The sequence below is a fragment of the Copidosoma floridanum genome, unplaced genomic scaffold (genome assembly GCF_036245765.1).
Source record: "Copidosoma floridanum isolate Cflo_tuat_1 unplaced genomic scaffold, Cflo_Japanese_pri ptg000032l, whole genome shotgun sequence".
Taxonomy (NCBI): Eukaryota; Metazoa; Arthropoda; class Insecta; order Hymenoptera; family Encyrtidae; genus Copidosoma; species Copidosoma floridanum.
In genome coordinates this window covers 1914345-1938528 of record NW_028321909.1, presented here as the reverse complement: position 1 = coordinate 1938528, position 24184 = coordinate 1914345, and the positions used below count along the sequence as shown (strand labels likewise).

The 24184-nt window shown below is 33.9% G+C and overlaps 1 protein-coding gene across 1 annotated transcript in view; it reads right to left on the bottom strand.

Annotated features, from left to right (window-relative positions):
- The window catches only part of Reck (reversion-inducing-cysteine-rich protein with kazal motifs), a 101809-nt gene that overhangs the window by 36145 nt on the left and 41480 nt on the right, over positions 1-24184 (bottom strand). Inside the window, exon 5 of the mRNA XM_089597305.1 lies at positions 15946-16293. Within this exon, the coding sequence (XP_089453431.1) occupies positions 15946-16293 (348 nt within the window). The remainder of the gene's footprint in view (positions 1-15945; positions 16294-24184) is intronic.

Below are 24184 nucleotides of genomic sequence, written 5' to 3'. Positions count from 1 at the left end.
AAAAAAAAAAAGATTTTTGTTCTGAAATGTATCAGGAATATGTGTAAAATTTCTAACTAAAAATGTTTCACATTACATGTCACCACACTACAGTGTTTTATTTAGTAAGTCTCGGGCGAAGCCGAGACAGGGGGCTGCTAGTATTTAATAATGTAGAAGTTGTACACATCTGATAAGTTGAATTTTTTCAATGATGCATGAGTTGTACGCACATGGTAAGTTAAATTTGTTCATACAAAAACTTTTTATTGAAGCCTTGCACCATAATATGCCGTTGTATGTACAATATTTTGCAGGTTGTTATTCCACAAACATTTCATTCTCAAAATATCAATAACAGTTATTGATTCTAGGTGATAGATAGGCTTCTAATCCCTAAAAAATTAAAGGTAAGGAGAATTCATAAAGTATTTACCAACGGATCATAGCGTTTAAGAGCGAGATAAGTGCCAGGAGTACTAACTATCTCTACAACTTACGTTTATTTTTATTATGATGATGGGCATTTAAATCTCATGCAAGTTTAAATAAAGAAGTACTTGGAAAAGCAACTAATTGAGATATATCATGCAAGATACTACAAATACTCTATAGTTGCATATAACTATCATGATAAAAAAGATGTTTTCTTGAGGGGTGTTTCTTGCACATGTTTGTCCGATTGTTCAGTGCATGATAGTAGAAAATTGTCTATACACCTAACATCAATCATAAATTATCGACCGTGTCCCTTATTACCTATTTTTGTGACATTGTTGACTTGAAACAACCACTGATCTTATAACTGAATAAGCATTAAGACACATACGTTTAACGTTTGTATCGGTTGACACATTCTACTGAATTTCTCAAATACTGCGACGTTCAATAACTGTTTTTACACTTTATTTCAGGAATATAAATGGATTTTAAAAAACAAACGTTTATGCTTTTGATTCTTTTAATCAACAATACTAAATTAATATTAACACATCTAATGCAACTACTGCAGAATAACTGTATATTATAAACAAGAACTGTAAAAAAAAAAGTTTAATTAAAAATATTTATTCAGTTGTTTTAGTAACTCCATATAAAAAAACACGAAGACTTATTCTAAAAATACTTCGGTTGCACAGTAAAAATTTTAAAAACAGTTGATAAATACTAGTACCAAAAACCGATCAGCCTTCTCCAAGCATACTGTGGATTTGTACTGATAATGGATGTTCTTTATCCAGTAAATTCAAAGTTTTAATAAACAATAATTTGAAAGAATATAATATTCCATGTAAGATTCTTCTTCATTAAATAATATGATTTGATTCCCAAAGATTAAGTATTAACAAAAAAATAAAGCTTCGTTTGCAGTACAGCGCAAGCTAACTTAAATTGAACAAAAATCATTTTAAATCAAGTTGACATACGCTAATAGAGAAAAAGGATCCGCTTTCTTTTACAAATTCTAGGTGTAAGCTAATTAACAAGTATCACAATTTTTAAAAAATTTTGAGCCTTCTTTGCAGTACCACGCAAGAAGCTTACTTCGATTGCACAGAAAATATTACGACGACATTCGAGGGGCGGCCCACTTACTTCTCCAATGAAAGATAAGTACGGATCAAATGGGAGAACTAAAGAGAATTCGCGAGAAGTAAAGAGAATGTGAGAGAAGCGTCATGATCGGGAGAACTAAAAACAACGTCGAGAAAGAAAGATCAGATCTGAGCCTACGAGAAAATTTGGGAGCAGTCAAAAGAAGAGAGAAGTTAAGAGAAGTAGAGAGAAGTAAAGAGTAGTTGAGAGCTGAGCACAAGGAGTGAGCAAGCGGAGTCGTGTGGTTGGGGGAAGCAGAAACTATGGATTTTCTCATTCACTTTTTTGTACGTTCTCGCTCTGCTCCCAATACTTCTGTTTGATTCTCCCGTATATTCTTACATACTTTTCCTCACTTTCCATATCCCATATTCCAGGGGCTGATAATTATGTAATATCAAGTATTAGGATTCCATGCGTATTATTTTGCATACTATTTAGCATAAGTATGTATGGTAAAGTGTTGAAAATAATTAAATACAATTGTGAAAACACTTTAAGTATTATCATAAAAATTCTGATGAGTTTGTCGTAATAAAAGGTTTGTCGGATATTAATTTAAATTACAATTACCTGTTAGGACCACACTTGCCAGATGTATAGTTTTAGCGAATCTTATTTTTTTTACCAGGGGCATCCCAGTCACTCGAAAACTCCCAATATACAAGAAAACGTAATATATTACCATCTTATGTCTGTTAAGCTATGATTTTATTTCTTTATTTTATTCAATCAATGTTCAAAACAAAAAAATTGATGCTTATTCTCTTACTTAACTTGACGTTTTTTATTTACATAAATAAGATTATTAATGCATACATGTGGATACGTTATTAAAAATACTTACATACACTAACTTTTAATTTGTACCTATTCAATACAAGAATCAGATAACTCTAAAATAAAATAAATTTGTTCGAAACTATTGAGATTTTCTTAGATGATTAATATTGATTGAAGTTTATAATTTTTTCTGGTGCATTATCAGCACTCAACCCGTCCATTGGATACTCGTTTTCCGACTCTAATTCATCACCAGACTTAGTAACACTTTGTTTTGACCTTTTCATTGGAGTTTCTTCGTTGTAAGATTTTTCCAAGTCTCTCGCATTTAGTGATGACTCTAATTTGTCTTGGTGATCGTTATATTCAGCAGCATTAATTTTTTTGCTTTTCCGTTTTTTCCCATCGTTTTTGTCATGATTAATGTAGTGCCTTTTCAAATTAAAAACATTCCAATAAGTCTTTTGTTTTGTCAATTAACATTTCATGTTACACTGGGGACAAACTATCTCACAATAAATATTATTCTCAACTACAGATATGTCTACTTGTTTATTCTCTAATTTTTTAATTAAATTTTCGTCTTTCAATTCCTTTTTTATTTTTTTAATCAAAATTCTCATTTTCTCTTCTTCTTCATTTTTATTAAATGTTAATTTCTGTGTTTCAGTACTTTCTTTCCTATTTTTTGAAACTACTTCCCAAAATCTGATGGGCTGCTTACAAACAAAATCTTTTATTTTAAGTTACAGGTGTTTGTCACCAATGACGAATTCAAAATTCTTAATAGGATACTTAAAATAAGGACCGTAGAACTCAAATATCATGTTAACTGCATAACTTTGTTAACAAAAAAAGATTTTTAGTTTTTTAAGCTTATAATGCCAAGTGAATAAGTACATGAACCATTTCCATAACAGCTCACCGATTACAACAAGCGCTTATCCAACTTATTTTTTAGAAAATCCTTGTCAGCAATTCCTATTGGCCTCAAAAACACAAAAAAATGGAATCCTGCAGAACAACGTCGGTCTAGCATGTATCCCGCCAATTCTTAAAATTTCTTCATACCATGCCTAAAAACAAATACGTTTTCAAAATGTAACAATCAAACATACAATTGACAACAAACAGTATGAGAACTAAGCTAAATGAGAGATCTTAGGTCCGTGCAGACAGTAGTTTTAAGTAGTTTTAAGGCATCAACGAAATTCATACTATAAAATTCAGAAATTCTGCTATCGGCTTTTTCCCGCCAAAACTTAACTTTTTTATTTATTGGTGTGTATTATTTACGAGTCTTGACTTTGACTTAAAAACTTTGAATTTCAAAGAACTTTGCTTTCTTGTCATTTTTTTCTAGGATGCTTAGGAAAAAAGTTATATCAAATATTGTATCACAGGACCTTGTAATATTCGAACGAAGGAAGTATTTGAGTAAAAATTGGTTATAGTTGTATTTTTAAGCATCCCTGGTGAAATGAAAGAACCAAGTTTCTCATAATTTTTTTCTATGGCAAGATAGATATTTAGCCAATAACTGACAACTTCCAATAATAAAATTTAACGTTTTGTACAAAATGGCCGATGTGTAATATGCTACCCTTATGTCAATAAGACACGTAACGATTTACCTTGTTTTGTTCACACAGACTGTACATGAAGATTTGAGGGTGATTTCTTGATTTGCAGTCACTTATTTTAGAAGAAATTATAATAGCGAGTGAGAGAGTGAGGTTGGACGCGGTCATCAAAGTTGTTCACTTCCATGGAATCTTTTGAGCCAAGTCTGCTCTCTTGGAGACCAAGTCTGCACTCGCGGAATACCATACATGAGCGCCCGTTTGTCAAAACTGCAATGTTATAACGAACAAAGTGTACGATGAAATTAAAATTACAGTTATACTTACAAAAAAAAAGATAAATGAGTCCCACCGTCTTGAACGTCGTCTTGATTTCCGCTTGAGTAGACTCGTCCTAGACGTTATCCTTGTTTTTGATAATGTGATCTGAACAATGATTAACTACATTATACTGTATATAATGTTTTGCGTATACCTGCACCTGGTATGATTTACAACGATCTAATCAGATGTTAATATTTACGAGAGTTGTATGATTTAATGCTATTCCCTACAAAAGTGTGCAAAAGTTAGATACCGCACTGTAATATGCTTGTCATGCATCATTCAACGAATTAAAAAGAATATACTTACTTAACCTAACGTAAATAACATAATTTGTATCTGTTTCGCAAATTGCTTTTTTTAACTAACTGTGCTGCAATGCCTTGTAAGCTTTACTACGGGCTGCACAAGTCATGGCCGGTATCGCCGGCTTGTAAAATCCGCATAGAGAGAAGACCGCAGAAGATGATGGCTAAGTGGCATGGCGTGCTGCGACGTTGCCGCGTAGTCCACTGTTGCTAATCAAGCGTACGGAATACGTAGCGTTCGGACACAGCAGCACAACGCACGGAGCATACGAATTATTTTAAGGTATAAGGGCAAGACAGAGAAAGAGAGAGAGAGGTATCTATAGTCATCCTTCTACATACTATGCGTTTGTGTCTTAGGGGGCATTTCTTCAAAATCAGCCGCGAATCCCACCAATAGTATAAAAAACTTATTATTCGTGGAGATCTCAATTATTTTTGAGATAGTAATGAAAGGTGACAAGAAGGGTAGCTCCAATTTGGTGAAGAAGTGTGACGAGTTATGTTAGGTCCAAAAAGTTGCCTTAAGTCGAAATTTGGAACTAGCAACAATCTGGCCTCATACATAAAATATCAAAAATTGACAAAATTTAGTAATTCTTGCGACCAAATTATCAGAGCCCAGCTACAGCTAACCCCAACGCTCCTGTCAACGTGGTGGCTGCGCGATCTTGCGCCCCCCGCCGTCCTTCTGCTGGCCTAGCTCCAGCTAACCTCAACGGTTACCAACCCCTGGCTCTTGTCAAACGCGGTAGCTGAGCGATCTCGCGCCTCCCACCGTCCTCCTACCGGCTCAGCTCCAGCTAACCCCAACGGTGACCAACCCCTGGCTCCTGTCAACGCGGCGGCTGTGCGATCTAACGCCCCGAGTCGCATTCCAGTGCTACTTCCAAGCAGCATAATGCCAGTACCATCCCACGTACAATATCGTCCTTTGACCGAGCCAACCCTTGATACCAGTGAGGGTAGCTCTGATAACGAGCTACTGCTGATGCCGAACGCGAATCGAGCAACGATGCGATTTTTTGCCCAAGACCGCCCTCCTACAAGCCCAGTCCTCATTGATAGTGAGGATAACCTCGACGATGAGTTTCTGCGACCGCCAGGCGTTCAATCATTAGCGCGATTCCGCGCCCTTTCCATGCGGGATCTAGGTCAAAGTACATTCGCATTGAACTTCGGATCATCATCTAACGCCTTTGATCATAAGTAGTCAACGCAATGGTCTGAGAATGAACCGTCGTTGTGCTCCAACATTGAGGGTGGAATTGCATGATGATTCTGAAGACGAAACGTCAGCTAATAACCCGTTTGTACAAGCGATATCAACTCAAAATAAGTATGGTAAATCGAGTCAAAACGTAACTAGTTATGAAAATGAACTTAATGCGTTTGTGGAAGATCATATAAACGAAAATTATGGAATGGGAAATCGAAATCAATTTTTTCACAGTACAGGCAGGTTAAATAATCAAACCCAATTAAGCGAAGTATCCACGTCGTGTTTTTTTGATGATTTATGATACAAGACACTTTGTCAGTCATAAAAGATACCGCTCGAACTTTGTCTAATTCTACCTTAAATAATAGAATTACACTAATAAAAAAGTTGCCTACTTTTAGTGGAAATCCACTTGATTGGGTAGGTTTCAAAGAAGCCTATGATTATTCTACAACTATTGGTGAATATACCAATCGAGAAAATGTGTATCGTGTACATGATCGTTTGGAGCCAAGTCATCACCTTGTTCGGCCTTATACGTCAAAAATAAAAATGCAATTCGGTTTTCTTCCAAATATCCAGAAGCAGTGAAAAGTATCATTGAAAATTATTTTATGGATTACTATTTAGACAGTTGTAAGTCGAATTGGGTTATGCACGGATGGGCTAGTAATTGCCCATCAGTTTTTAAAGGGACAGAAATCGATGACGATAAAAATTTTATTGCCTCGGAAAAAGATAGAAGTATTGAGAAAATCTTAGTCTTACACTGGCTAAATGAAAGTGACGAACTAATGTTTAAAATAAAAACAAACAAGATTAAGCCAGAACTTCGCAGTGGGACCAAAATTCCAACAAAACGTGAATTTTTGTCGATAATAATGTCTGTTTTCGATCCATTAGGTTTTCTTTTACCATTTACAATGCAGTCACGAATTATTATGAGAAGTGTTTGGAAAAGTAAAATTAAGTGGGACGCAAATTTATTAGACTCTGAGTTTAAAAGGTGGAAAAATTGGCTGCGTGAATTTGAAAAAGTTAAACAACTTTTCATCGATCGTTCTTACTAATTGTTATCTTATCAGCAGGACATGGCAGAACTTCACGTTTTTTGTGATGCAAGCTTTAAAGCTTACGCGTGCGTAGCCTACTGGAGATTTTCATTACCGAATAAAAAATTTCACGTATCAATAATAATGGCGAAGAGTCGCATGGCATCCTTTGAAACGACTAAAATCCCGCGACTTGAACTACAAGCAGCCCTATTAGGTACACGAGTTGCAAAAGTTATAAGCGATGAGTACACTTTTAAAATATCCAAAGGTGTATTTTGGACGGATTCAGAAATAGTATTGCATTGGTTAAGAAAGGATCCCCGAGTGCATAAAATTTTTGTAGCTAATCGTTTAGCGGAAATTAAAGAGAAAACTTACAACTCAGAATGGGGATGGGTACCGTCGAAAAAAAATCCCGCGGACGATGGGACGCGTAAGAATCTGAACGCTTTAATTAGGGGAGTAGGTAGTTTTTAGGCCCTACACTTTTGAGAGAAGATGAATCTAATTGGCCAAAATCAAATTTCAAACAAAAATTCAATGATGACGTGAAAAAAATTTCTAAAGTTGAATGTAGTTTCGTTCATATAACCACTAAACCCCCCTTAATCGATTTCTCACGCTTCTCTTCATTAAAACACCTTCTTTCGGTAGTTTCTTTTGTTTTCAGCGCGATATTTTGCATGAAAAAGGTTAAGTTTTCTACTATTAGTACGCGTTTAAAAGCTAGAACTAACTGCATCAAAATAAGCCAAGCGATATTGTTCAGCAATGAAGTACGCATTTTAGAACAAGGAGGAACTATTTCAAAGAAAGGTAAAATTTTGACTTTGAGTCCATTTCTTGACGAAAAGGGAATCTTACGCGCACGGGGGCGATTGAAAAATCTATCAAAATTTAGTTTTTCAACACAGCAAATTATTTTGAACTCAAAAGAAAGATTCACGTCTTTGTTAATTAAATTTTATCATGAAAGGTATTTTCATGCGAGTCACGAGAGCGTCGTTAATGAATTAAGACAAAAATACTGGATCGTCGGGTTAAGGAGATGTTTACGAAGTTTAATGAATAGTTGTATTGAATGCCGACTACTTAAAGCTAAACCAGCAAATCCAAAAATGGCTGACTTGCCGACAACAAGGCTAGGCTTTCGTTTACAACCCTTTACTCACTGTGGCCTCGATTATTTTGGTCCGTTTTTAGTAAAAGTAGGTAGACAAAGATTTAAACGTTACTGTGCTTTTTCTACCTGCATGACCACTCGAGCTATTCATATTGAAGTTGCTCACTCCTGGAGCACTGATTTAGCTTTAATGGCTCTAAAACGTTTTATTTCACGAAGGGGAACACCTTTTTATATTTACTGCGACAATGGAACCAATTTCAAAAGCATGAGCCATGAGTTATCTCGAAATATTAAAAAGATCGATTTTAACAAGTTAAATCAAGTTGCTTCTCAAAAGGAGATTGAGTGGAGATTTAATTCACCGAGCGAGTCGCACATGGGTGGTACATGGGAATGCTTAATTCGTTCAGTAAAAACTGCACTTGCGGTTGTAATGAAAGACCATGTACTTACCGACGAAATTTTATCAACTGTTTTATGCGAAGTTGAACATAGTTTAAATTCGCGTCCGCTTCCTCATGTATCAATCGACCCTCGAGACGAGGAGGCTCTCACCCCGAATCATTTTTTATTAGGCGCGTAGTCTGGGGAAATTCGTTTTGGGGATTACGACTCACAAGCGCATTGTTCTAAAAAACATTGGGAAGTTGCTCAATATCATGCTGATCGATTTTTGTAGGAATAGCTACGCAAATACTTACCTACACTGATTCCTGGTAAAAAATGGTTGGTTAATTAAACTCCATTAAAATAAGAAGATATAGTTCTTATCTTGGATGACAACATGAAGAGGAATCAGTGGAGGAAAGGGGTAATTATAGAAACATTTCCTGGATCAGACCATCAGGTTCGAGTCGCTGAAGTACGAACAGCGAGCGGAATTTTAATCAGACCAACGCGTAAACTTGTAAAATTTACAGAAGTACAAAATCAAGTTTTGTACGGGGGGAGGATGTTCCTGTTACTTTGCTTTTTTTATAAGCTAGTTAATAATTTTTAAGAAAAAAATAAAGGTTGTAAGCGGCGTCTCAACACAATGAGAATTACGCGGAGTTACGTGGTCGTTGTGAGGCTAAGCGAGCACGGCAATCGTAAGGTAAGGGAGGTCTTGGTATCGTCCGGGGCCGCAAAGTGGAGTTACAGGGCGGGAAAAATACAAATTCTTTCCTGCGGACGAAAACCTACCGAGATGCTCGCAATGGCATGTATGTTTATGTATATATACTTAAAATAATATTATATGCGGAGAAAAAGAAAGACGTGGTCATAGCAATATCTAGTTGTTTTTTTTCTCTGGTTAACTTTATGCAAAAAAAAAAAAAGCAGTACAACTCCAAAAGTCCATCAAGTCAGTTGGTTAGTGAAAATAGAAATAAAAAAACTTAATCCCTACAGCAGTTATCTTTACTTGCGCGTATGTTCAAAAACATTAATTTCATCGTACACTTTGTTCGTTATAACATTGCAGTTTTGACAAACGGGCGCTCATGTATGGTATTCCGCGAGTGCAGACTTGGTCTCCAAGAGAGCAGACTTGGCTCAAAAGATTCCATGGAAGTGAACAACTTTGATGACCGCGTCCAACCTCACTCTCTCACTCGCTATTATAATTTCTTCTAAAATAAGTGACTGCAAATCAAGAAATCACCCTCAAATCTTCATGTACAGTCTGTGTGAACAAAACAAGGTAAATCGTTACGTGTCTTATTGACATAAGGGTAGCATATTACACATCGGCCATTTTGTACAAAACGTTAAATTTTATTATTGGAAGTTGTCAGTTATTGGCTAAATATCTATCTTGCCATAGAAAAAAATTATGAGAAACTTGGTTCTTTCATTTCACCAGGGATGCTTAAAAATACAACTATAACCAATTTTTACTCAAATACTTCCTTCGTTCGAATATTACAAGGTCCTGTGATACAATATTTGATATAACTTTTTTCCTAAGCATCCTAGAAAAAAATGACAAGAAAGCAAAGTTCTTTGAAATTCAAAGTTTTTAAGTCAAAGTCAAGACTCGTAAATAATACACACCAATAAATAAAAAAGTTAAGTTTTGGCGGGAAAAAGCCGATAGCAGAATTTCTGAATTTTATAGTATGAATTTCGTTGATGCCTTAAAACTACTTAAAACTACTGTCTGCACGGACCTAAGATCTCTCATTTAGCTTAGTTCTCATACTGTTTGTTGTCAATTGTATGTTTGATTGTTACATTTTGAAAACGTATTTGTTTTTAGGCATGGTATGAAGAAATTTTAAGAATTGGCGGGATACATGCTAGACCGACGTTGTTCTGCAGGATTCCATTTTTTTGTGTTTTTGAGGCCAATAGGAATTGCTGACAAGGATTTTCTAAAAAATAAGTTGGATAAGCGCTTGTTGTAATCGGTGAGCTGTTATGGAAATGGTTCATGTACTTATTCACTTGGCATTATAAGCTTAAAAAACTAAAAATCTTTTTTTGTTAACAAAGTTATGCAGTTAACATGATATTTGAGTTCTACGGTCCTTATTTTAAGTATCCTATTAAGAATTTTGAATTCGTCATTGGTGACAAACACCTGTAACTTAAAATAAAAGATTTTGTTTGTAAGCAGCCCATCAGATTTTGGGAAGTAGTTTCAAAAAATAGGAAAGAAAGTACTGAAACACAGAAATTAACATTTAATAAAAATGAAGAAGAAGAGAAAATGAGAATTTTGATTAAAAAAATAAAAAAGGAATTGAAAGACGAAAATTTAATTAAAAAATTAGAGAATAAACAAGTAGACATATCTGTAGTTGAGAATAATATTTATTGTGAGATAGTTTGTCCCCAGTGTAACATGAAATGTTAATTGACAAAACAAAAGACTTATTGGAATGTTTTTAATTTGAAAAGGCACTACATTAATCATGACAAAAACGATGGGAAAAAACGGAAAAGCAAAAAAATTAATGCTGCTGAATATAACGATCACCAAGACAAATTAGAGTCATCACTAAATGCGAGAGACTTGGAAAAATCTTACAACGAAGAAACTCCAATGAAAAGGTCAAAACAAAGTGTTACTAAGTCTGGTGATGAATTAGAGTCGGAAAACGAGTATCCAATGGACGGGTTGAGTGCTGATAATGCACCAGAAAAAATTATAAACTTCAATCAATATTAATCATCTAAGAAAATCTCAATAGTTTCGAACAAATTTATTTTATTTTAGAGTTATCTGATTCTTGTATTGAATAGGTACAAATTAAAAGTTAGTGTATGTAAGTATTTTTAATAACGTATCCACATGTATGCATTAATAATCTTATTTATGTAAATAAAAAACGTCAAGTTAAGTAAGAGAATAAGCATCAATTTTTTTGTTTTGAACATTGATTGAATAAAATAAAGAAATAAAATCATAGCTTAACAGACATAAGATGGTAATATATTACGTTTTCTTGTATATTGGGAGTTTTCGAGTGACTGGGATGCCCCTGGTAAAAAAAATAAGATTCGCTAAAACTATACATCTGGCAAGTGTGGTCCTAACAGGTAATTGTAATTTAAATTAATATCCGACAAACCTTTTATTACGACAAACTCATCAGAATTTTTATGATAATACTTAAAGTGTTTTCACAATTGTATTTAATTATTTTCAACACTTTACCATACATACTTATGCTAAATAGTATGCAAAATAATACGCATGGAATCCTAATACTTGATATTACATAATTATCAGCCCCTGGAATATGGGATATGGAAAGTGAGGAAAAGTATGTAAGAATATACGGGAGAATCAAACAGAAGTATTGGGAGCAGAGCGAGAACGTACAAAAAAGTGAATGAGAAAATCCATAGTTTCTGCTTCCCCCAACCACACGACTCCGCTTGCTCACTCCTTGTGCTCAGCTCTCAACTACTCTTTACTTCTCTCTACTTCTCTTAACTTCTCTCTTCTTTTGACTGCTCCCAAATTTTCTCGTAGGCTCAGATCTGATCTTTCTTTCTCGACGTTGTTTTTAGTTCTCCCGATCATGACGCTTCTCTCACATTCTCTTTACTTCTCGCGAATTCTCTTTAGTTCTCCCATTTGATCCGTACTTATCTTTCATTGGAGAAGTAAGTGGGCCGCCCCTCGAATGTCGTCGTAATATTTTCTGTGCAATCGAAGTAAGCTTCTTGCGTGGTACTGCAAAGAAGGCTCAAAATTTTTTAAAAATTGTGATACTTGTTAATTAGCTTACACCTAGAATTTGTAAAAGAAAGCGGATCCTTTTTCTCTATTAGCGTATGTCAACTTGATTTAAAATGATTTTTGTTCAATTTAAGTTAGCTTGCGCTGTACTGCAAACGAAGCTTTATTTTTTTGTTAATACTTAATCTTTGGGAATCAAATCATATTATTTAATGAAGAAGAATCTTACATGGAATATTATATTCTTTCAAATTATTGTTTATTAAAACTTTGAATTTACTGGATAAAGAACATCCATTATCAGTACAAATCCACAGTATGCTTGGAGAAGGCTGATCGGTTTTTGGTACTAGTATTTATCAACTGTTTTTAAAATTTTTACTGTGCAACCGAAGTATTTTTAGAATAAGTCTTCGTGTTTTTTTATATGGAGTTACTAAAACAACTGAATAAATATTTTTAATTAAACTTTTTTTTTTACAGTTCTTGTTTATAATATACAGTTATTCTGCAGTAGTTGCATTAGATGTGTTAATATTAATTTAGTATTGTTGATTAAAAGAATCAAAAGCATAAACGTTTGTTTTTTAAAATCCATTTATATTCCTGAAATAAAGTGTAAAAACAGTTATTGAACGTCAGTATTTGAGAAATTCAGTAGAATGTGTCAACCGATACAAACGTTAAACGTATGTGTCTTAATGCTTATTCAGTTATAAGATCAGTGGTTGTTTCAAGTCAACAATGTCACAAAAATAGGTAATAAGGGACACGGTCGATAATTTATGATTGATGTTAGGTGTATAGACAATTTTCTACTATCATGCACTGAACAATCGGACAAACATGTGCAAGAAACACCCCTCAAGAAAACATCTTTTTTATCATGATAGTTATATGCAACTATAGAGTATTTGTAGTATCTTGCATGATATATCTCAATTAGTTGCTTTTCCAAGTACTTCTTTATTTAAACTTGCATGAGATTTAAATGCCCATCATCATAATAAAAATAAACGTAAGTTGTAGAGATAGTTAGTACTCCTGGCACTTATCTCGCTCTTAAACGCTATGATCCGTTGGTAAATACTTTATGAATTCTCCTTACCTTTAATTTTTTAGGGATTAGAAGCCTATCTATCACCTAGAATCAATAACTGTTATTGATATTTTGAGAATGAAATGTTTGTGGAATAACAACCTGCAAAATATTGTACATACAACGGCATATTATGGTGCAAGGCTTCAATAAAAAGTTTTTGTATGAACAAATTTAACTTACCATGTGCGTACAACTCATGCATCATTGAAAAAATTCAACTTATCAGATGTGTACAACTTCTAATTATTTAATTTGTGGACAAAAATAGAATTGTAATATTTGTGTACAATGTTTTGTGTACAACTATAAAATTTAATACATGTAATATTTGGGTACAATAAAGCTGTGGACAATAATTGTTTCATATAAACATTTTGTAAACAACTGAAAATTCATTGTGTACGAAAAATATCACGAAAAGTTTGTATACAATTATTGTGTGTACAATTTTTATGTGTCTAATCCAAACCTCGTCAAAAATTTTCATAGTATTAACGTTACTTGTATTTTTGATAAAACGCCGATGGACTTTTGGATCCATTTTTTATTACGCTGTGTGCAGGCATGGGAATTTTTTAATTTAAAATTAAATTGGAATGTTATTTTAAGAAATGAATGAAAAAGTTTGTGCATGATTAAAGCTGCTTATATTAGGTACTTAAATCCACTCAAACCTCCTGAAAGCTGGATGATCGAAAAGGATTGATAAACTCCTTTTGAATGACTCTGGAACTTTTTAATACATTTTTTTCTACAGTTAAATTTGGTTAGAACTTTTGTTGCGATATCTTGTTACAGGTGATGACATCATGTTTCTAGATTTCTTTTTTGTCATAAGCCCTTTCTATGTGTGAAAAAAACAATTGTCGAGACTTGTAAATAAATATGGGATTGCTAGGTTCACATTGGATTCCAGTCACAATTTACTAAAAATGAGTTGAAATGAATTGCCGGAGAATATGACACTGAGTGTAATTTTCCTCGTTGCTTGCAGTATGTAAATGAAATGAATTAATCAGACTGGAGATAATAACTTTTGTAGTGCAATGTTTTATTTAAAAGAAACCAAGACAGTTGTATAAAGGATTATTATTTTTCTTCTGGTGGGATTTTATATTTTTTTATATTATAATTTTAGATTATAAAGGACATAACAGGATTCGTCTCATAACATAGTGTTGATGCTTCTAAACAAATTATCATTGTAGTTCTGGAGCTGCTAGAGTTTTATCACGACTTTCAATATACCTACCGCAAAAAGTTTTTCTCAATGTTCCCTATAAAATAAGCCAAAATGACGATAATGTGCATGCGCAGCTTAGGAACTATTGTAAAAAATTCTCACTTTTGCAAGATCTCGAAAATCATAATAAAAATAAAGCTCGTGGGGGTTCAACGGTAGCCATTGATACATGTAATATCCTATATGTCGACTGCTCCATACTAAGTCGTCATCACTAGAAAGTAGTAGAGTATAATAAGTTTAATAGCTTCTTAACGTGTATATATTTGATAATTTACTTAACGTCAGTTTAGATTTATGACTTCTACAGAGTTTATGAAGAATCACTAGACAAATTATGCTTTTTTATACTCTTGTGCACACGACGAATTTTTGAGTAATCGATACGATAATGTGTCGACAAAGTGATGGTGGGATCTTTCATAACAGCACCGCTGGAAAACTATTGACGCAAAAATCATATTTTAGAGGGTCAAACTGTGACCTGAAAAAAACAGTATGTAACTATATATAGGCAATCTAGAAAAGGGCAAACGGTTGAGTGTGCTTTTGGAGAAATGACTAGCAGCATCTGGCAGCTTCTCAGATCGAGGTCAGAAATAAGATTACAAAGCATGACAAAAAGTAAATGCTTGCATTTATTTGCAAAACAATTTAATTGTGTCAAATGAAGAAGATCAAGACATAGATGTATCGGCTGATGTTAGACAGTGTTTGTCACATGATCATAATATGGCACTCGAGTGGTAAGGGAACAATATACGTTCAAAAACCAAGAGCATTCAAACGCTCGCAACAGGACTAAAATAGGAAGTAAAGTAACGAGCATCGGCATTATGTTAATAATATCCTTTCTTAAAAAGAAGACTAAAATGTGACTGAAGCCTTTTATTCGTGATATGATTGGCTTAGGCTGATTATGAGTGGATAAATTCAAAAGTTTGATTTTGAAAAAAAAAAAAAAAATTACATTTCGCTTGTAGTAACGAGTCTATTTTCTAATGTCTCGGAATACTTGGATGACTTCTAATATCCTTGAATAGAGATTCGGAGGACTTTTTTTATCATAGTATTCACATATAATTTTTTTTTTTTTTTCATATTTTACAGCCATTCTGACAAACTTTGCTAATAACGGCTCTGTATTGATATGTTACTTTTAAATCCATTATGATATCATCGTGGCAACCGCTTTAATTTTAATTGTGAATCAATCACTTACACAGCGAAGAGGACCTTATTTTATATGGCTTCCAGACCATTGAACCACAGTTAAGGTGCGATCCAAGTGAGTAAAGAAAAGGCTTGATCTCGAACTCATAATCGTAAACATGTGTTGCTAAGTACCCAAGCTACAAGATTTGCAGCCTAAACAATACAGTGCTATCGTGGCCGTCATACATATAGTTATACTATTAGTTAATACTCTGTTGAAAAAACTCACATAGCTTTGGATCTTCGGTAGCTTTGGTCTCAGCGACGCTTTTCAGGCACTTGGGTACTTGATGAAAACAACCCTTGCTCCCGTAAGCCTTGAGAGCCGACTGCCTGCTCGTATGGTCGTGAAAGAGTTCCGTGCAGTGGGCACGACAGGTCACGTTGGTGACGCTTGCGCAGCAGCTCTCTGCATCCGCTCGCTGCTCCAGGCAGTCGGCTAGTTGGGGTTCGTCGCTCCACCGGCAATTTTTTAGGTCCTCTGGGCTACCGGCTTGGGCACAATTTGCCCGGCACAAGGGGTTCCGGGCGAGCCGGCAACAGCTACGGCCTGTCCAGTTCTCGTGACGCTTCACTTCTGTAACCATTAAGTAGAAATTTATTATTGAAGTTATACTTCTATAGACGCGTTATGTGTGGGGATAAATCAATGATTTCAGATTTTGACCTTGTAGAAAAAGTGTGACGGAAGTGAATTTTGCTTGATTCTCACCCTTCACTTCGCCCCCCATGATGTACTTCCGATTTCCTCTACACCACACGATGTCACATTACATCACCATGCCACACATTTTAAATTTCATGAATTTTATTTCTTTTTCTGTGAACCAACTCTTAAAAAAAAAAAAAAAAAAAAAAACAACAGTTTCCCAAGAGATTCGAACCTCTGACCTCCAACTTACTACTCATAAGGGTCTTACGGCCCTTACCTACTCTGCTATGCACTGAGAGAAAAATGTAGTAAATTCTACGTTAATGTTTGGTTGTTGCTACTATATAGTGAGAAACTGACGTAGCAGCGTCTGCTATAAAGTGTGGTTGGTACTGCTATACTCACATGGTAGTGGCAGTTTAGTTGCGCGTACTAGAAACTCTGGCAGCTACTACCAGAGTCTGTATAGTGGCGACAGCCAGACTACGCAAAGTACACATTGCCAAAACATAAAAGCAGCGCTTACTATATATATACGGAGAGTACAGAGTATCGCATGAAAGTATATCATATACGTCGTGGCGATGCTTATACTGACAATAACAGTATATTACAATATACTATAATATATAAGTAACTCTGTTCTTGTACAATGCAGCGAGTGTGTTTGTTTCTAATAAGATGTCCTTCTAACCTCTAAACAAGTTTAATAGGTAAACATGTTGCTAAAGGCGATTCTTGTGTTTTATTTTCACAATAAGGTCAAAACATTCATTGAAATTAATCTAGATAGAATCTAAATATTCAAGAGTGTACTTAAGTACAAAAAGAGAAAACAAATTTTGTTTGTACTAAGTACAGATTGTAAAATTTCTTTTATTTTTGTAAATAAATACAATTATCAAAACAAGTATGTGAAAACACTTTTTTTTAAAGAATAATGAAAGTTCAAATAATTGATACTCTGCAAATATCAAGTGCTTCTCGTACTTACAAAAAAAAGTTACACTACTCGTATGATTATACAGTAGTTGTGACAATACTCTGTAGTCAGCACTGCTTTTATGTTTTGGCAATGTGTACTTTGCGTAGTCTGGCTGTCGCCACTATACATACACAGAGAGTTGGTTTCCTGTAAGTATACAGTGAACGAAATTCGTACACCTACAGATGGCGTGCCGTCCTCACGAAATAGAGTAAATGTCCAGCGTACACTGAGATTTCTCGTGCATGCGCCCTACTACTGCGCGCTCGTCTGTGTTCACTGAGATTCCTCATGCATGCACCCTACTACTGCGCGCTCGTCTATGTTCACTTGGACTTTTCGTGCCAACGACTGTGTTCACTGAGATTTCTCGTAAACGCTGTGAAATACTGTTGGCACGTATCATCGTTTTTTGTGAATCTTACGTATCTCGTATTTTCATTCGTTTGCACTATAAAATATAAAAAAATTATGGGCTATTGTTACGAATAAAATTCATAAAAATGCAATCACAAAAATTTATTTAAAAATACAAAATTATACGTTAACTTGAACATATACTTGAACAAAAAAATTCATATATAATCTTTCTGTTTTATGATCGACTAAACTCATGAATAACTATTCGGGCTCACTACTTCACTGACTACGTCATTGCGTGTACGAGAAATTTCAGTAAACACAGTCGTTGGCACGAAAAATCCGAGTGAACACAGACGAGAGCCCAGTAGTAGGGTGCATGCATGAGGAATCTCAGTGAACACAGACGAGCGCGCAGTAGTAGGGCGCATGCACGAGAAATCTTAGTATACGCTGGACATTCACTCTATTTCGTGAGGACGGCACGCCATCTGTAGGTGTACGAATTTCGTTCACTGTATACTTACAGGAAACCAACTCTCTGTGTACTCTGGTAGAGTGGTAGTAGCTACCAGAGTTTCTGGTAATCTGGTACGCGCAACTAAACTGCCACTACCATGCAATAGTAAGGGGATTGGAGTTACGTTGGCTAACTCTGTGTAGTAGTTTCTACTACGAAGAGTAGAGTAGTTAGCTTTTAGTTAACAACTAATTAATGGTATCAATTATATACATGAAATGTAAAGTATAAAGTCGATCTTTTGTTGGGACCAAAATGTAAACAAAATTTCTTTACACTTTATACCGGAAAAAGCGAAAATAAGTTGAAAAATTTTATAACCTCAAAAATACCTGTTTTTTGTACCAAACGTTACATTGATGACACTGTATGAATTTAAAAAAATGGCTATTGAAATGTGGTTAAAGAAAATTAATGCAGTTATTATGTAACAGTTAGCAAAACATAAATTTTTTTGCCTGGTTATCGATAGAGCTCATGCAGTAGCTTTTCCTTGGCTCGTATACGTATACATATATATGTTTTTGTCTTATTCGGCATTGCGTGCTTCTAACTACAGCGTGTAGTTGAATTTACTACACACCGTTAGTAAACCGCCTTAAAAGTCGTGTGTTACGGAATAATAATAGTTACGCTCACTGCTTTTTTCTCTCAGTGTGGGCAGTGGCCCTAAATATCTTGTTTGTCATACGTTTGATGGAAACCCCCATAGGGGTAAACGGTACAGTTGTTGACCCCCCGATAGTGATTGACCGCCACATGCATTTTTAAATGGAGCCTTTATATATAGATATACAAATTATACAGGGGTCAATCACTACCTTAAGGTGTCAATAACTGTACCGTTTACCCCTAACATGTTACTTATTTGGAAATAGTTTTAATCTTAATTTAAAATTTTTTATTTTAAATAATGAAAATATGCGGCAAACTGTAAATCATTTTAAATTTTTCAATATGCCATCATTTTTTTAATCATTTTACGAACGTGTTAGTGAAACTTTTTGAAATTTATCGTAGAAAACTAAGTAAGTATTTAGCATAGGGCATTAAAGTATTTGTTATCATTTTGATTACTACTGTTTCATAATAACCGAAGATCAATATTTTTAAAGATACTAATTTATTTTAAATTGCAGGAGTTTTCTTACATTATACTGATGTACTAGACTACGTTCAACTATAATTTGCATATTGAAACATTGTTTTGATACATGATCACAAAATTTTTATTTCAAGCTTCATTAAATTTTTGTCCTAACAGTTTAAAAGTTTCAATCCCTGAGTTAAATTGTAAATATGTGTGTAGTATCTCTAGTCGACTACTGGGCCATAATGGTTAGGGGTTTAAAGTATATTTATCTAGGCTAACAACCCTCAATTCTCAAACATTTTTTAAATTTGACAAATTGTTTCTTAATGAGTAATAGAAGTATTTAATGACATCGTCAATAAAAGTAGTAAGAAAATGATTTTAATCGATAAAAAAATAATAATACTTATACAGATGACGTTATCTGAGCGCCCCAAAATTAAAAAAAATGAAAGGTGACGAGAATAATTTAGTACGAATAAGTAAGAAGAGAATACACAAAACAAGAAAAAATATTAGTAGACTACAGAAAATATGCATCGGGTTTGTTAAAAACAGCTGTGGTAAAAAAATGAATACGTAAAGTTAAGAAGTTTTGGTTAACCAATTGTCTAATTTAAAGAGTAGCCTACTGTTTAACTATATAAAATTGAATCATAGAAAAAAATAATACAAAAACCGTCGTTGAAAACGGAGAAATTGTACTGTAAAATCTCACGAGAAAAAGTGTATAATGTAATAAAAATTAGCCTCTGAAAAAAATTAATTTTTTAAACAGTATTTCAAAAAAAAGTTAAATTTTATAAGCATCAGCTTTTAAAAATGGTATAAAAATGTAATACATGTTTACGAGTTGTTCACATTTTTTTCAAATTCTCTTCCAAAAAAGAAGTGAGATCCACAATAATTTTCTGCCAAGCTTAAATATGCTCAAATTATCGTAGCAAAAACTACACGTGTAAGAAAATTCGTTTATTTTTTATAAGCTGTAGCAATAATTTTGAGAATATTTTTAAGCAACGGATGGTTTTTATTGAATCGTATACACGTCTTACCCCTTGTAAATGTCTTGGACGACAAAAAAAAAAAAAAAAAAAAAAATGTAAAGGGTTATACCTATGTAGTATGCGTCCGAAACGATAGAGAAACACGAGCCGATTTTGGGTGATACCTGCTTGCTTGTGGCGCGCTTACATGCACACTCAGTTCACCTTAGCTGAGCTACCCGTACTATAAATCAGAAGAGCTCCCTGCAGAGAGGGATATGGGAAAAAGAGACGTATGATATATCGTACTCGTACTGCACGCACAGCTTGGTGTCACATCTTTGAGAGGACGCTGAAGCACGCCATGGGTGCAAAACTATCGACAATAGATCCCTCACTTGTACGAGATGTACTACTTATAAAAAGAAAATACGTATATAAGTATATCCTAACATTCACGAATCAGTAAAAAATGCGTGTATGCCGGTAGATACTTAATCCATCCACATGCATATCTATTATTATGGTCTCAACATCACTTGCATGAGGATTTTTATGGAGGCTCTGTTGACAGAGCTGGCAGTGCGGAAAGAATTTTCAATTTTAATGTTGCCCGAGCAAAAAATATCTTAGTGAATAACCTTTGATGAGTGATCAAAATCGATAAGAAGGAATAAAAAACTTTAGATTTGGACTGGAAGTAAAATTTAATAACTGTTGTTATTTGTTACTATTATAGTTACTAACTTTATTCAATTTTAATCAGAAATAACACCTTGGAAAGTAAAAAAAAATAAATAAATAAAAACTTATGAAAATTGCATTGAATTATAACTAACTGAAATTTATAGCCTATAATGTCTATTATTTTTAATTTATTTTTCAATTGACACACAATTTTTAAGTAAATGACAAAAATTCCTATAAATTACAATTGTTCATAAAAATTGCTTATTGCTATCATTTCATGATATAATACAGTCGCATTCGTTCATTCAATTTTCACGAAAAAACAAAAAAAAAAAAAAAACTACTACAACTACTGAAGAAGTGATCATTATAATCTCAAATTTATGAGAGGGGGTAAATCCTACATGAGCATGCATATTCTACACAAGCAATTTAAACATTCCGTTATTTAACATTTGATGATTCTACACAAGTAAAAGTGCGATGTAGAACAATAGATATGTTGAAAGTATCTACATTTTGACATGTTTAATGGGTGGAAAAAATTTTTTACTTATGGAGAACCAAGCGATGTAGAAAGTCAGCCAAACAAATTATATAGAGGTTAAGTATATTGCATAATTTATTCACATTTTTTTATCATGAAAAGTACTAAAGGTTCACAAATTTGTCAATTAAATTTCCTTAAATAATAACTTCTCCTATACCTCGGCCGATTTTGAGGGTCGGGTGTGCCCTCGGTGGGAAAAATAGGGTTCGCACCTACGAAAACTACCATTTTTTACCATGGGCACAAAGTGCAACTGCTGCTTTGCTCCCTTATAATCACTTTGGGCCCACGGACAGAAAAGTTTTTTACACCCTCCGGGCCTAAAATACTTTTCTGCCCTAGGGCCCATAGTGATTAACTGAGTACAAAGTGTGCCCACAAGCACAAAATGGCACTTTGCGCCCTCGGTTTTACATACATGATATAAAACTGCAGGCAGAGTATTTTTTTTTTTGGTTCATTAGAATCTTAATTTTGAAATGATTAAGTAGTTATAAAAATCAATACTTTTTCTTGATTAATTATGTAAATCGTCAGCAATCGTTTCTAGTTACCTGTTTATGGGCGTTTGTGTTACGACATACTTAGTGATCTTATGAAAGTAGGCTATCAGTACCCCATATTACCTGGTGATTGGTGCTTGCATTATTAATTATTTCTTTATTAAATAATAAAGTGGCTGGTAAGTGTCCTAAATTACTCGGTGAGTATCGCTTGTGTTACGATGTAATGCTTTTTAAAGTAATAAAGTGACCAGTAAGCACTCCGAGTTACCCCGTGTATTGATGCTTGTGTTATTAAATAATAAAGTGATCAGTAAATATAGCCCGAGTTACCTTGCAATTAGAGCTTGTGTTATACAATGTAATGCTTAATCAAATAATAACGAGATTAGCAAACGCCCTGGTTTGCCTGGTGATTAGCACTGATATTAGTAATTATTACCATATTAACCTATTAATTTAATAACTGAAGAGGTAAATGATTCGTGATAAATTGCATCATGTTAAACGTATCTAGGGCTATATACTTTAGGGTTACCAAAAATAATTGGATTATAGGGCTTGGGTTAATGGGCTTTGAAATTTTTTAAACTAAAACTTTTGAATTTTGTTCCAATCGAACTGAACTGTGCTGTTGACTAGGTGTCGACTATCGATAGCGTCAATCTCGTACAGTTAGGGCATCAAAAATAATTTTCTATGATGCTCAGATGTTTGGCCTAATCGATCATCGTTATTTTCCTGCGACTGTCAACTAGCAACTTTCTTTCTTGGTGTTACATGAAAATTTTCCTCTAGACGATTGTCACCACGCATCAATTTATCCTGGACGGATTTTGTTAGCTGCATTGGCTTGTTCGTCTAGAGGTGTTGTATTTTTTGTACCTATATTTTTCATGTTTTGCAAATCTGTGTGCGCGAGTGAGTGTAAAATAGCATGCAAGCAGAAATTTGATTCCATGGGCGATATTAGTTACGTTCTCAACAGCAGTGAGCCATGGATTCAAACATGTTATACTAGATAATTGATCGTTATAAGTACCTAAATTTATTTTCTTTAAACTTTTTTTATTTTATTTTGTGCGTGTATGACTATTCGATCTAGTGCATCAGTGATTAGCGTACGCAATTTAACCTTTTTATTATCATTTATTTTTTTGATAGAATAAAAAAAAGGAAGCTATAGCTGCATAAATAATAGGCCCCTTTACTTTTTTAAAAATCTTGTAAGTTCTTTCTTTTTTAATGGTTCTCACTCGTGCCAACACGTTTTATTTATTAGTTCCTAGTAAGTTTACTATCGTTTCAACATTTAAAAAAAAAAGTTGCTGTATATTGGAAGAAATTTCAAGCGACCAGTTATCATTCGTTTAAGTTACAGACCAAATTAAAACATAATGTTTCATACAAATTTTCCTCCTTTTTTTCAGATTCAAAAATATGTTGTTGAATTTGTAATCTGCAAGTGCATGGATTGTTGTTGATTAGGTGGCCTTGTTCCTTTCACTAGTGCATTGTAATTCCAAAAAAATTCTGTTCAATGTTTCAATATGAGTGTTTTCTGCAAAACAGTACATACGTGTTCAGAAAAATGTTATAAATTAAATGTAAGTTCATCGCTTATTCCATACACCAATTTTTATCATATATTATTTATGTATTCGAATCCATCCTCATTATTTTAGATACTCTTTCAAGTAAAGGAAACTTTTTGATGTTTGGTGTGTACATAAACAAGTTGATAACTTAACTACGTATTTCAATCTGCAATAAGGATCTTGACTGCTATAAGCATTTTTCACAAAATGTGAGTTGATATTAACTATTTTTTTTAATTTTATCATTCCATTCTACAAAATATGGAACATTATTTTCACTTACCACCTTTGAAGTTGATAAGCGTACGGTTAGGGGAGCTACATGTCATTAGTCAGTATTACGGTTTCTTAGTTTTTTTTTTTTTTTGGCGGGGGAGACTGAATTTACAAATTCTTGAGTATGTATTACAGGGCTTATTTTTACCAATTACCTTCCACGTCAATAAGCAAGCATTTTACAAAAATAAATGACATTTTTTATCATTACAGATTTGTAGTTTAGATTTAAGATCGACTAAATTGATAAATTCG